At 35.4% G+C, this 14,989-nt stretch overlaps 1 protein-coding gene across 1 annotated transcript; it reads left to right on the forward strand.

Moving 5' to 3' along the window:
• The first annotated feature begins 53 nt into the window (after positions 1-53).
• On the forward strand, positions 54-14,849 carry puf (ubiquitinyl hydrolase 1 puf). The gene is made up of 12 exons (XM_034321974.2): positions 54-321; positions 802-898; positions 1,014-1,359; positions 1,435-1,732; positions 1,812-2,555; positions 2,628-8,616; positions 8,690-9,407; positions 9,471-9,661; positions 9,729-9,906; positions 9,985-10,151; positions 10,337-11,007; positions 11,079-14,849. Exons 1-12 carry the CDS (start codon positions 279-281, stop codon positions 11,909-11,911), a joined length of 10,275 nt encoding a protein of 3,424 aa, XP_034177865.2. The 5' UTR covers positions 54-278; the 3' UTR covers positions 11,912-14,849.
• Positions 14,850-14,989: the final 140 nt, after the last annotated feature.

Below are 14,989 nucleotides of genomic sequence, written 5' to 3' on the forward strand. Positions count from 1 at the left end.
AAATTGTTTTCAGTTTATTAAATTATGTTATGTAGATACAATAGATTCTTTAAAAAAAGTGGATATGTATATGTATTGTTAATCATCTGAAGTAAGCAGCAAGTGAACGCAGCTGCGTAAAAAAAGCAATATGGTGACTAACGAATTAATCAACTGTTGAAGATAATCAAGAATACAAATGTTTAATAATATTACTAATTTTTTGAATGGACGGTGGTAAAGTTGAGTGATGAACTTAACGTGATTAAAAGCCTTTCAGAGGCTAAAGAGAGGGAACCATGTGCGATGTGTGTGTTGACTTTCACGACCTTCTACTCTCCTGTAAGCAAAATGTGTACAATACCTTTCATGTTAACCTATTATACTACGTTGCATGTTGCAAACTTTCATCGTTTGCGATGTCAAATGATAATTTAGCATATGCTATGTGAAAACAACTTATTCCAGAGAAAGCATCTAGTGTATATTTACATACAACTACTATTATCAGACTTGTTTTACAGCATTATATTGTATAACCTTGCTGTTTCTGTATGATTTTAAGGCTTGATAATTAATGCATGAATATGTATTTTGAGATTTAAATATGTGGCATAGAACATTGTATTAGTATACTACATTTTTAAAAGTCGTATTTAATAAAAAAATTGTACGACGTGTCAAAGTAGATATATTATTTAAGATAAATAAGAAAATGAAAAAAATAATTTAAAAACGTTTGTTTGAATAGACCTTATTTGTATCAGTAACCTTACTTTTGTTCATTTATTGTTTACTTTCTTATCTGTAATTTGTATTTAGATGATGACAGATCATCAAAGGAACAAGATGGCTTGACAATACTTTGTATTTCGGATATGGATACAACACTACACTATGTTAATCAATGGGTACAAAGGTCTGCTTTCATTTGTATGTCTTATATGTAATATAAACATATATGATAAAACATAGATATTTGGCATAGTCAATTCATTTTAATCTTAAAAAAACTTTTGTCCTTACTTTTTTAGGCAGTGTATGTGCTGTTATCGAGAAATTAAAAACTTTGATCGGTTTATACGCTTAACTCAAAGTGTTGTATTATGTTCATTACAACAATTACAAATTATACAACAAAATGGACAGCAAACAAATGCTGGGAAAGTATTATCCAAAGATGAAAAAGAAGAAAAAGCAGATGAAGCTAAAACAGAAAATGCGGATTATAATGAAACAGAAACGCAAACACAGCAAAACTGGTCTCAACAGGACAGAGAAAAATTGTTTCATTTACTTTCAAAAATATTTTTATTAAATTTTCCTCTTTATATTGCAATGAAACACGGTGGTGCAATTAATCCACTAGCTCCAGTAAAAGTAACATCATATTTCATTATAAAAAGTGTCTTTATTTAATTACAGATGTATATATTACCTTTCATTTGTTTAAAGGACGAAGGAGGGTACTGTGAGCCTCATGATCCAGAAGTACCAGCTCCTTTAATTAGGGCAGTTTCTATTTTTTGCCATCAAGGTGGTTTCAATCTAATGTCTGCTTGTTTTGATATGGAAAATACATTACCTGTTAGTCTTGCGCACTCTATGGTTGCAGTGATTTGTAATTTAAAACTTTGGTTAAATTATGGTAGTGTTATTCAGCTTTTTATACCATTACGTAGTCGTGTTATGAAATATATGTGTCGTTTAGGAGATAAAGAATTACGCACACCGGCGGTTAGAACAATGGCAGGTAAATTTTAAGAAGAATAATATACTAATACCTCCATGATTATTTTCTATACTATAGATTAATAATTTTTTCAATTTAGATTTTATGTGGAGTGCTGTTAAAGACCCTATCGATGCTGTTTTACCAAGTTTCGATCGTGATGGATTGGACCTAGCATTTAAATATTTTACTAGTACAACATTAACTATGCGACTAGCCGGAATAGCTCAGATAAATGCTCATATCACTGCATTCAATGAACTTTGTAATAGTGAAACTGTCGCTGAAGTTGAACAAGTGGGTCATGCATTGGCCGCTTGGCTAACAGAAAATAATATAATAGCTCATATATTTGGACCAAATTTGCACGTAGAAGTTATTAAACAAAGTCACATTGTATTAAGTTTCTTAGCTATGGAAGGTAGAATCACTTGTTCAGATATGGATACTATGTGGCAAGCTGCACAATTGAAACACTGTGGACGACCTGTATATGATTTATTGGCACCCTTAGTCAAACATTTGGCTCCTACTCCAGTTTTACATTTGTACTCTTTATTAGGAAAATTAGAGCCAAAGGACCACACTGAACAAAGTTTATTTCTGGCATCTGCCTTGATCAAATTTATTTGGACAGCAGGTGGATCAGGTTATCCAAGAGGTTTATCTATAAAAAATCGAGACATTTTAAGAGGTACTAGTGGTATTGGTGGTAGTAGTACTAGTGATCCTAGTGGAATAGACGGAAGCAGTCCGGACGAAGATGAAGAAGAACCAAGTCCTGCTCCATCTGAAGGACCTTCACCAAGGAAACAAGCAAGACGTGATAGTAGTGATGGAGAAGGTATGCTATATATAAAAGTAACTTTTATTTTATTTTCAAATATATTTATAATAAAAATCTGAATATTATTAGGTCCTTTTAAAACAAAAGGTATGGGTACAGCGGTTGTGCAAACAACTCTAAACGAAACAGAAGATTCTACAGTGGATAAGTCTGAATGCCTTCCTGAATCAATGAAAATTTCTACGTGTAGTATACAAGATATGAAAGAGAAACAGAGTGGTTCAGACGTAGAAGCTGACACAGAAAAATCCAATGCAGAAGAAACGGTCGCGGTTGAAAAAAGAAAGAGAAAAGTATTAAGGAAAAGAAAAAAGCCACAAAAGCGTTCATTAGCTACTGTAGATAAAACGTTGGAGGACATCGTTAATCAAGAAAGCGGTGTAAAAGCTAAAGATTTAATGTTGGATATGAAAAATAGAGCTGACGATGTTTTAAATAGTACTTTGGATACCGGTGGATTAGTTTCAATCGATGATCCGAAAGGTGTTGACGCTTTGGATCGCGCGAAGCAACAGGCGATGGCCTTAGATTCGAGTGACCAGCAAGTTCCAACAACGGCTGCAATCTTAAGAAGAGCTAATAAACACAAATATATGTCATTAGTTGGTCATAACGTAGATCGAGCTCCCGATTCTGCAGATACATCACACGATGAAGACGATAGCGACGTAGCTGGTGTACTAGCTGCAGCAGACGGGCCTAGTGCTGTTATATCTGAGCTCGCTGGTTTAGTACACGCCACTGGTCCGACATTTTTACCATCCGGTTTAGATGAAATGCTGTCAGACGAAGAAGCGTATTCTTATAGCAGTAGAATATCAAATAAAAGTGAGAAAAATATGGCAGACTTTGACGGTGAAGAGAGTGGTTGTGAAGAAGAACTAGCTCAATTAGCTGCGCGTCATTTAACAGCGATACAAATGCAAGCTTATCATCCCCATCATTCGCATCCAACAATGACCATCAGACGATCTGTTTGTCGTCCACCGCAAGTGAGAAGTATTCGTCAAACGGTAACACGAGTTAGTTCCCAATTCAACTTGGATACCGTTTGCAAACCTGGAAATACGTTATTATGGGATCTTTTGCAAGACGATAAAATCGGTCAGCTAGGAGAAGGTTTAGCATTAGAGGCTGAAAAAGCTTTGTGTAACCTTCTTTGTTTCAATGTTGATCGATTGATACCTATGAAATTCATAGAAGGTTGTTTAGAAAATCTCGCTACCAATCGTTCAGTGGTTGTATCATTAAGATTATTACCTAAATTATTCGCCAGTTTCCAACAATTTGGTGCAATGGATGCGCATACGATAACGACGTGGGCAGATCGTGAACGTGGGATGATGAAGCATTTCTTTAATAATCTAAAAACGTACACTAACACAGGACCGAAAAATGGTTTATATTCTCATCAGACGGAAATTCAAGTTCGATTACAATTTTTATCCTCGATATTTTCACCTTTGGGTTCACCTGATTGCTTCCGCTTGAGTCTTGAACAAGTAGATATACTATGGCAGTGTTTATCACAAGATCCAACCTGTGCTGATGAACTGTTCAGTTGGTTACTAAGTCAAGCTAAATCAACGGAGCAACACGCTCTGGGAATGGATACGCTTAAACACTTATGTATGCGTAAATTACCAAGCTTGCCACCGGAAACTATCAGTATGACTGGTCTTAGTCTTTTTCAACAGTTGTGCAATTTGGCTCGTTTAGCAGCTGCGCATTTAGATAGACCTTTGAGAGACGTAGATTCGGTTGGTATGGATTTCTTATGGAGAATCGCGTTAAAAGCTAAAAGTACAGACGTTAGTATGGCGGCTATACAATATCTAAACGGATATTACATGTCTAGACAATTGACCCAGGAGGCTGAATTTGTTTCACAATGTATGACCCATCTCGCTGCGGCTAGTGCTGATCTAGAAACGAACGAGGAAGCTAGTTTACGTTGCATACAAAGAGCTTTGTTATTACTAAGAACGCATTTGGAAGCATTTCGAAAACGATACGCGTATCATTTGCGTCGCTGGATACTGGAAGGTAGAGGCGCCGGTAGCCACGTAGCTATGAACACTTCGGAGAAGGGTCAACAGTTGAGAATATTTGTACAACCAGCTGGAATTCCTGAGAAAACAAGCTTCACTCTTTTTAGTACCGACTACGTTGCCGATTTGAGAGCCGAAGTAGCTAAATGGTGGGACGACACACAGAATAATCAAGAGAAATCATCGTCTACCACAAATTCAAGTCAAAATAACAGTTCAGTATTAGGATCTCTTTTAACCGACGGACCGATCAGGATGATCACGCAAGGCCAAGAGTTAACTATTGATTTCGATGAGAAAACACTCCAAGAAATGGGCTTTAAGGATGGACAGCTAGTATTCATATCTCCTGGCGCTAGTCGAGGCAATGGTACAGGTAGATGTAACAAACGAGACGTTGATTCACCGTCTCTTTTGCCACCACCTCCTCGAGAGTCTTTACCGACTTTGTTATTGTTACGACCACAGTATTTTGAGCAATTATTTACTCTAATGAGAACACTGAGCGCCATGAAAACTGTAGTGAAAGGTGGTCAAGAGATTCCTCATACAAAGGCTCAAGTACTTTCAAGGAGGGTTTGGGATACGTTAACTTTGTTACCAACTAGTCCTACATTATTAAGAGGTTTTCAAAAACTAGGAGAAGCATCATTGCCGGAATTGTTAGATCCTGCTAGCCCGCAAAAGTTGATGTATTCTTTATATATTGTGGAATCTCTAAGTAGACGTAGCACGACCAGTCAGCCATCCATCGTCAACCCCGGTACAACTAGCAACGAGAACGAAGGGGATGCGGATGATAATCACGATGATAAAGAGAAAGATGTTGCTTGGTCTACGTTGTTCGTTCAGCACGGAGGTTTACGTCATCTGTTCGAGATCTTTATGTCTGGATGTTTGGAACAAGGTGACGGTAGCGAGTGGCAGCAGGACTGTCTCGCTAGTTTATTGAAACAGCTATGTTATTTGGGTGTCGTTAAAGAGGAGAAGAAGCGAAGTAAAGCGGACAAACTGCTCGTACCTAAGTTAAGCGAAGCTATGCTTTCAATGATGAACGTCGAAGCGGTTATGTCACGAATAACGAACATATTAAACGAAGCATCCTTGCCTAGAGATCCGAATCACTATAAAACAGGACTTTTTGGTAGATCTCAAGTTATTCACTATACTATGGCTTTACTAGTTTGTTGGCTGCACAGCGATGAAACAGTCAGACAGTATCTATTCTCATCGCCGGAACCATTTGGAAAAACTTGGCTAAGGAGATTGGTATTAGAGGATCCTGAACCTGCGGTGAGAAGGGAAGTTTGTACAGCATTATATAGATTATGCTTAGGCACTACTGAATCCGAAGATGACAATTCTGACAGTTCTAGCTTGATCGTACCAATGTTGAACACGTTATTGGAACATCTTGTAATTGCAGAAGCGATGCAGCCTTCTCATAGGAAACCAGATTTACCATTACACCTACATCCAGTGTTGGACGATGGAAAAGAACCGTACGGACCTGCTTGTAGAGATTATTTTTGGCTGGTTTGTCGTTTGGTTGATTCACTTCCAGAAGAAGCTATTAAGGAAGGTTCAGATGATTCTAATGTAACGATAGACCTCGAGGCATTAGCGATAAGAGTGATCGACTCTGTTTTGAACAGAGAACATCTCGAGACACGACATAATACAGTGGAGGACGACGGTCTGGTTGGTTTGTTAAATCTCACTTGTAACATCATGACGCATAACCCGCCCTGTAAGCAAGGAAAGATCGGGCAGAACTTACTTCACGAGGTGTTTGATTTTCTATTCGCATTGCCGAATCCACGATCTAAACACGTGCCGAAATGTAAGAGTCAAGTATCCAGATCGGCGGCTTTTGATCTCTTAGTCGAACTTGTCAAATCAGCTCCCGACAATTACAAGATACTGCATGAAAAATTACTGGCTCAACATAAGCCCGGTCCTCATTCTCCGTATCCATGGGATTATTGGCCACACGAGGATGGTCGTTCCGACTGTGGATACGTGGGATTGACAAATTTAGGCGCTACTTGTTACATGGCCAGCTGTATGCAACATTTGTACATGATGCCGCAAGCACGTGTCTCGATATTGGGAGCTGATTGTAATCGAGCGAACAAGCATCAGCTGACGTTAAGAGAACTCCAAAGAATGTTCGCGTATCTTTTAGAATCCGAAAGGAAAGCGTACAATCCTCGAAGCTTCTGTCGCGTGTACACCATGAATCACGAGCCTCTTAATACCGGTGAACAGAAAGATATGGCTGAATTTTTTATAGATCTTGTGTCTAAATTAGAAGAGATGACGTCGGATTTGAAAAATTTGGTGAAGACGTTATTCTGCGGTGTGATATCCAATAATGTTGTATCATTAGATTGTGAACATGTAAGTAGAACGCTGGAAGAATTTTATACGGTTCGTTGTCAGGTAGCTGACATGAGAAATCTTTATGAAAGTTTAGACGAAGTTACAGTTAAAGATACATTGGAAGGAGACAATATGTACACGTGTTCGCAATGTGGGAAAAAAGCAAGAGCAGAAAAGAGGGCGTGTTTCAAAAAATTACCCCATATACTGTGCTTCAATACAATGAGATACACATTTAACATGGGAACTATGTTAAAAGAGAAAGTCAATACTCATTTTAGTTTTCCATTAAGGTTAGACATGTCTGGATACGTTGAAAAAAAGCTTATGCCTCAACATTATCAGGAAGAGAAGAAAGCATCTGAAAAAAAGAAAAAATCTGAAGGTGATTGTCAAGGATTAAATAATGACGATGACGAAGGAGAGATGGAACATTACCAGTATGATTTAATTGGTGTAACAGTTCATACTGGCACTGCGGATGGTGGGCACTACTATAGTTTTATTAGAGACCGTACATCTCCTAACAAAGATAAATGGTTTTTATTCAACGATGCTGAAGTTAAACCGTTTGATCCGAATCAAATAGCAGCTGAATGTTTTGGCGGAGAAATGACGAGTAAAACATACGACTCTGTTACGGATAAATTCATGGATTTTAGTTTTGAAAAAACTAATTCTGCATATATGCTTTTCTATGAATGGTGTGCTGATCTTGGTGATCAGGCAAAGGAAGAAGAGGCTACTGTCTCCAGCCCTAATGGACGGCAATGTTCTTCGTTAGTTTACAAAAATACTAATAAACTACCACCTTTGGAGTTGAATAAAGAATTAGAAGATTGGATATGGCAGGACAATATGCACTTTTTACAAGACAAAAACATATTCGAACATACATACTTTACATTTATGTGGCAAATATGCGGTTACATACCGCAGACATTGTTATCTGTACAGCCTGATATCACAGAAATGTCAGCAGACCTTTCAACATCGTTTTTTATGGAAACCTTTATCCACGCTAAAGAGAAACCAACTATGGTACAGTGGGTAGAATTATTAACGAAACAGTTTAACGGTTCAGCTGGTGCGTGTGCTAGATTCCTTGAAAGGATGGCTGGAGATTCGTGGTGGCCAATTCAAATTCTAGTCAAGTGCCCTAATCAAATGGTAAGACAAATGTTCCAAAGGCTATGCATTCATGTGATACAACGATTGCGCGCTACTCAAGCACCTTTATATCTTCTTTGCGATGAAGAAAACGACATAAACACTGTCGGTACTCGGTCATGCGTTACGAGATTCGTGAGAATGCTTTTGTCCCTGATGGAACATGCGAAACAACATTTAAAACACCTTACTGAATATTTCAGTTTTTTATATGAATTTAGCAAAATGGGCGAGGAGGAAACGTTATTTCTAATAAGAGTACAAGCCATATCGACTATGGTAAACTTTTATCTTGGTCATAAGACACACGAATTTGTTGATGCGGTTAGCGAAGAGGAAGAGGAAGAGGAAATAGTTGCTGTGCCAACAGAAAAGTTGAGACCTGCTTCTCTAGACAAAATGATTACTTTGATAGCAACTTTAGTTGAACGTAGCAGAGGACCCGATCACAGGTAATAATTTAAATTATCATCATTTTATCTAACATAAAAATATCTGTATAACGTATTTTTTTTAATATTTCAGACTGGCACTATCGCCAGCAGATCTCAGTGCCGTAGCAGGTGGTAAAGGATTTCCTTTTTTGTATCAACAAACCCGAGATGTCATTAATCTCAATCAGACACGAAATTTAATACAATCTTTATGTCGTTGGAATGATAGATTAGCAATACATATTATAACAATGATATTTCAAGCTATAACAAAGCATACCGACGTATGTCAACCATTCTTTAAACTGTTGACATTGTTAACCGAGAGTTCAGGACCAAGTGGATTACCTTGTATGACTCAATTAATTTTGGGCAGAGTATGGGAGGCAGCTAGAGTTGCTCCACACGGTGCACTAGAATGGCTAGCTTTAGCTGTAACAAGAAGCAAGCTTGCCCATGCTTGGGTGTTACAAGGGTTGGACACTTGGTTGCAACATTTTTTGTTGGAACATTCGAATCAAAGAGTTCGTTCTGCGGCTGCCTTTCTTCTCGTATCGCTTGTTCCATCGACTCATTTTAGACAGGGTTATCGCAGTGCTCATAGATTAGGTTTAGGATGTAATACATCTAGAGAACTCCAACTGTCATCGGAAGCAACATTGATTTTGCATCAAATATACACGGCGCTTTTAAGATTATTGCAACCTGCCAGGCATTATATTGATATACAGACTCACGGTACAATGAAACTCACTGCCTACTTTGCATTGCTCACTTATTGCGTTGTATCTAAAACGGAAAAATTAATGGTAAGTGTAACGTTATATTATTATATTGTTATCGCATCGTTATAACGGAATATTTATTTACAGTTTGGACAGTATTTAAATGATTTGTGGACACTCTTTCATCCAAAACTTTCTGAGCCTAGCATTCCAGTGCATCATAATAAACAAGCTGTACTGTTGTTTTGGTACCATGTTTGTTCTGATTGTCCAGAAAATGTTGCTCTCATACTTCATAATCCGCACATAACTAAAAATATTGCATTTAACTATATATTGTAAGTAAAATCTTTATGTACCTCTAAGCAATCTTTTTTTTTTTTTCAAATCATGTTCATTTTTTAGAGCTGATCACGAGGACCAGGATGTAGTATTATTTAATAGAGTAATGTTACCCGCTTATTACGGCTTATTACGGCTTTGTTGTCAACAGTCGCGTACATTTACGAGACAGTTAGCTGCACATCAAAATATTCAATGGGCATTCAAAAACATAACACCTCATCCTACTCAATATTCGACCGTAAGACTTAAATTTATTTATGGTTTATTTTTTGCTGCTGTGCAAGTTTATATACGAGGAAATATTTCTTTGTTACAGGCGGTAGATGAATTATTTAAATTGATGCAATTACTAGTTGCAAGACATCCAGATCAAACAGAACAAGAAGAAGCTGAAATTGCATCGTTCAGAAGGGGAACATTATCGTCGTACTTACAAGGACTAGACGGGAGATCCTGTTGGGCTACACTTATTTCTGCATTTCGGTATAATGACATTTCTTTACATTTTTTTACTGTCCACCGATGACGAGAAGATACTATGCACTAGTCATACATCACAATGGGACATCACAACAAAGTTACATTCTCATGGGACTTGTGATCGGTGGACAATACATTATTTAGCAACAAGCACATATACATTTATTTATATATCAATATTTTTATAGCATTCTAATCGAATCAGACGATGATCGTCTCTACGTTGTATATAACGGAGGATTAAGTATGGCTTTGGAAGCATTTCATATGTTGCACATCATGTATCACGAAGCAACAGCATGTCACGTTGCTGGAGACTTAGCTGAATTAATTGCCATAATTGTGGAACTGGTACGATGTATCAGAACCGCTAGGGATGGACCGGATGCAAGAAACATATTGGCGAATTGCAAAGAATGGCCGGATATTCTACGAAAATTAGCAACGTTATTGAACACGTATAATCCTCCAGATATGCGAAATCTTGCTATAGATCTTTTAAAAGAACTCGTCATGCTTGTTCCCGCTGAAGCGATATTAATTTTGGCACCATTGCTCTCACACTGCCATGCAGCACTTCAAGAGTCTCATGCCGCTGTTCCGCCTGGTCCGTATCTTCCACGAAGATCTACTCCTCCAGGAAAAATGCCTACTCGACCAGCTAGACCGATGGTTCAAATGGCAGTGCCGCATTCTCAGTTGGAAGCGTCTAAAGGAGTAGATCCAGAATATGATAACGCTTTGCTTGAATTTTATTTACCATATCATGAACTAATTGATGTAATGTGCAGATTGGCAATCAATAATGATTGTATGACTGATACATTAGTTAATTTGAGTGCTATGTTAGGATTCGAAGGTAAACATCATTTATTACTTAACAATTATTAAAAAGTGACAACACTTTATGACAATATCATTTAATTCCAGGTGTTCCATTGCACTTAGCTTTGTTCCCTAGATTATGGTTAGATGTTCATGCTGCTACACATATAGACAGAAAACATATTGCATCCCTTCTTTGTTCTTCCTACACAGTGGATTACGTAGATGCTGTGTTACTAGACGAGAGATCTTCGTTAGGGATACCAGCGATTCATGCTTTTTTCAAGACTTTCTTTCCTAAACTTGCTAATCACGTATTAACTGAACAAACTTGTTTACTTATCGATAACTTAGTTAGTTCGATGGTGGCAATGGTGGAAGCGGTAGATATTCAAGCGTCTGCACACCGGTTAACCGGAGATTTGAGAGCTTTGGCTCTTATCTATAGCAGTAGTACAAGACTGAAACCGCCGAGTAGTTTGTTACCAGCTTTAGAAACGTTACTATCTCGAACGAAGGCCATTAAAGTGAAAGATTCTAGCCAACAGGAAGTAGAAGCCCCAACGAAGAAACGTAAATTTAATGTTAACGAGGATAGCGAGACGAGTGATAAAGAACTACATCTACCTATAAAGGAACTTAACGAACAAAAAAATGTATCCGACATAAACGTTGAGAAAAAAGATAAAACAGAAACAAATGATATGACTTCGTCTGATTCTGGAGATGATAAAACCATATCAAGAAATACTATTCAACCTGAAAATATTCCTACCAGTATCACCACGATATCCTCGAGTTTAATTGATACTGTGACAAGTAACAATTATACGAATCAATTACGATGTTCGTTAACTAACGTTTCCTGGTTCGAAATGTTGGAAAAGACTATTAACGATTTGCAAACTATTGTGCAATTACAAACGAAAAGTAACTAATTCTGTACGTGTTTTTTTAATGGTGCTCTGATCATAGAAGCACATAATACAGGACTAAGTTTACGTGTAATTGTGTGGTTCTCTAAGATAACAGGACGGAATGATTCAGTTATATACATTCAAGATTTAGATGGACAAATTTTAGTGCGTTTGTGTTCTATAGAAAAAAAAAAAAGGGATGCATATATTACCATGTATGTATCAAATGCAATTTATTTTCCAAATGTAGGTAAATAAGATAATTTTACTCAGTTAAGTTATATTAACACATGAAAAAAAAGAAATAATCAATTGGAATTTTCATTTTACATAATAAATGTTCGTTGGTGCTGTGAGATCACCTATCTCCAGGCAACATTTGTGTACATTATAATATGTACAGCAATATAAGCCGCCCAGTATTCTGTAACAGGAATTGTGAAATGCCTTGAGATAGTTTAAGAGATACAGAATCGTGAAAACTTTCTTGGAGCTATAATTATGTTTCTATACTTATTTCAATTTATAGGGGTACCACCATAAGATTCTTTCAGCCTTTCATAAAAGATAATAGTATGTTTTTTTGGATCAGCTTTTAAACTATGTATGTTTAAATATTATTTACGTATTGATCTACAAATTTCATTAATTTATCATTGTAATATACTCTTCATCATATTTTAAACGTTTTCAAATAATTAATCATGTAAGTTATATATGAGTGCTTTTTATCATAGATTGTTGCACTTCTATCCAATAATTTCCAATATAATTTATGTGTAAAATTATATACCGATGCATTCTCTTGTATTTGTTGTATACTTAAATAGAAAATATTAATTTTTCTTCTAAGTGAATTGTATTAACAATTTCGATAGATTTCTTTTCAATATCGTAAATGTATTTTGTTATGCCTTATTTTTTTTCTGATATTGTACCTCGTATATTTTTCGTGAATTACAAGAAATCTAAGAAATTAAAATAAAATTTTTATTTATAAATACTACACACAAAAAGCGATGCCGTTAGTAAAATTGGTAAATTGCTCTCTTTCTTTGTAAAATAGTAACCGATACAAGTATCTCACATCACAAATGAACAGTTGTGAAATTTCAAAAAAAAAAAAACTCGCCTTTATGCAACATTTAATGAACAAAATTGAAAACATATCTGTATAAATTTGTTACGTATGCGTTTGATTTATGTGTACTGCTTTATTGTATTTATTATTATTGCATAGTAACCGTGCGCTATTAAAGAAAGGAAAATACGTATATATATACAAATATATGTATATATATTATTTTTGTTTTTGTTTTACTAACTCGTTTCGTAAACAAAGTGCTTTGCCGTCATTTATCAAACAGTTTTAAACTCTTACATGTAAGAAGAAAAATCAGTATGATTAAAATTTCATTTGTGATTCATTTAATGATTTTTTTTTATTAAAGAAAAAACACAAACGCGGGTTAGAATTTCTTGATCAGCCAAGCTGCTCAGTAAAATAATGTTTCTAGCAATAAACCACAGGTGTTTCAAGAAATATATTTCGTTATTGAATTCATGTATTTCATTTATAATATCTTCAAAAATATTGTACTGTGATTAGTCGGTGAAATAAGTTTCTTGAAATAATTCTCTCTTTAATATTCGAAATACTGTTTTACTCAGCCCTCTAACTTAGTACATCGTTCAAATACAAAATCGTAATTAATTGTATACGCTTAATACCTGCGTATATGCACCCTTATAAAATTAGAGACATGTTTTCGTCGTAATTGAGCTTATTGTCAGACAATGGCACTAAAGTATAACTCGTCCACGTTAAAAGTTCAGGAATCATTACGTATGTTTTAAATTTTTGATGATCTGATTGTAACGAATTAATGAATGACTGACAAGCGAATGTTCAAAGTAAAATTATATGGTGTTCTTGTGCGAGCTATCCGTTTCCTCATCTTAACGTTATACTTAATTAACTAATTACCATATGTCTCAGAGAAGATTTTAGCTACTTACGAAATATACATTTAAAGAGGAACAGGTTAATGAATTAAATGTGACAGGAAATTTATAGTAGAAATATGATGTGACAATTTTTCAGTGCATTGTAAGATAAACTATAGATTTTAAAAAACTATTGTCGATGGCTACATTATAATCGTTAATTAACTTTCGGAACATGAATTTGATAACTATTAAAAGAAATGAAATAGTCATTGCAAGTGTGTTAATGTTATCCATTAAGAAGTTCGTTTTCTTAATGTATATTAACATCATTTGTTAACGAATGTTAAACAAAAATAAGGTGACATGCTTAGTTTTACAGAAAGCTAAACGAGTACCCTGTGCGGTATGATTAATAACGTGTAATATTTCAAATTGTATTTCTAATATTTGATGTATGTATTTGTGATGAAAATACTGTGATTAGTGATAGATTCGCTGGTTTGCAACAAATACAAATAATGACAAGCGTACTGTACACGCACACATATTATAATGAATTTTCCACCAAATCAAATATTTTTAACTTTTTCGTGTCAAATAATCTATTGAGTTCAATGAAATCGTAAGTATAATATGGTAACCAACAAGTTGAAAATAAGTAGAAAAAGAAAGAATAAGGAATGTAAGAATGTAAGACTACACGCGAGAAAAGCATTTACAATTATTTTTAATTATTAAAAATGACGAATGCCTTTGTCTTATGAAACGTGTTTCAATAATCACGATATTTATAAACAAAAAAACAAAATATACGTGATAGGGCGCTTGTGCTTTCGAATAATTAAATTCGGAGCTGATTAAGACTGTATAAAACAAAAAAAACAAAAAAATAAATATTTCGAGCGTCCTATATTACTTTTATCACTTTATTAATTTCTGAAAATATCGAAACTTCTTCGCCAGATTTGTATCTCCAGCATGTGTTTATGTTTATGTATTCATTTGTATACTTAAGGTGTATAGATTTTGATCAAAGATAAATAAAGTCTTTTCATTTTAAATTTTGAGTACTACTTTTGCATTAAATTATAAACATTTGATGTATTTAATGCAATTTAATAAATTGAATATTTAAAAAAATTAAAGTTG

The sequence above is a fragment of the Osmia lignaria genome, chromosome 12, assembly GCF_051020975.1.
Source record: "Osmia lignaria lignaria isolate PbOS001 chromosome 12, iyOsmLign1, whole genome shotgun sequence".
Lineage (NCBI taxonomy): Eukaryota > Metazoa > Arthropoda > Insecta > Hymenoptera > Megachilidae > Osmia > Osmia lignaria.

Coding starts and splice junctions, on each gene's coding strand:
- puf (XM_034321974.2), top strand. CDS start 279: ATGTGCGATGTGTGTGTTGACTTTCACGACCTTCTACTCTCCT. Junction 9,662..9,728: donor ATTGCATTTAACTATATATT/GTAAGTAAAATC, acceptor TTCATTTTTTAG/AGCTGATCACGAGGACCAGG. Junction 9,907..9,984: donor ATCCTACTCAATATTCGACC/GTAAGACTTAAA, acceptor TCTTTGTTACAG/GCGGTAGATGAATTATTTAA.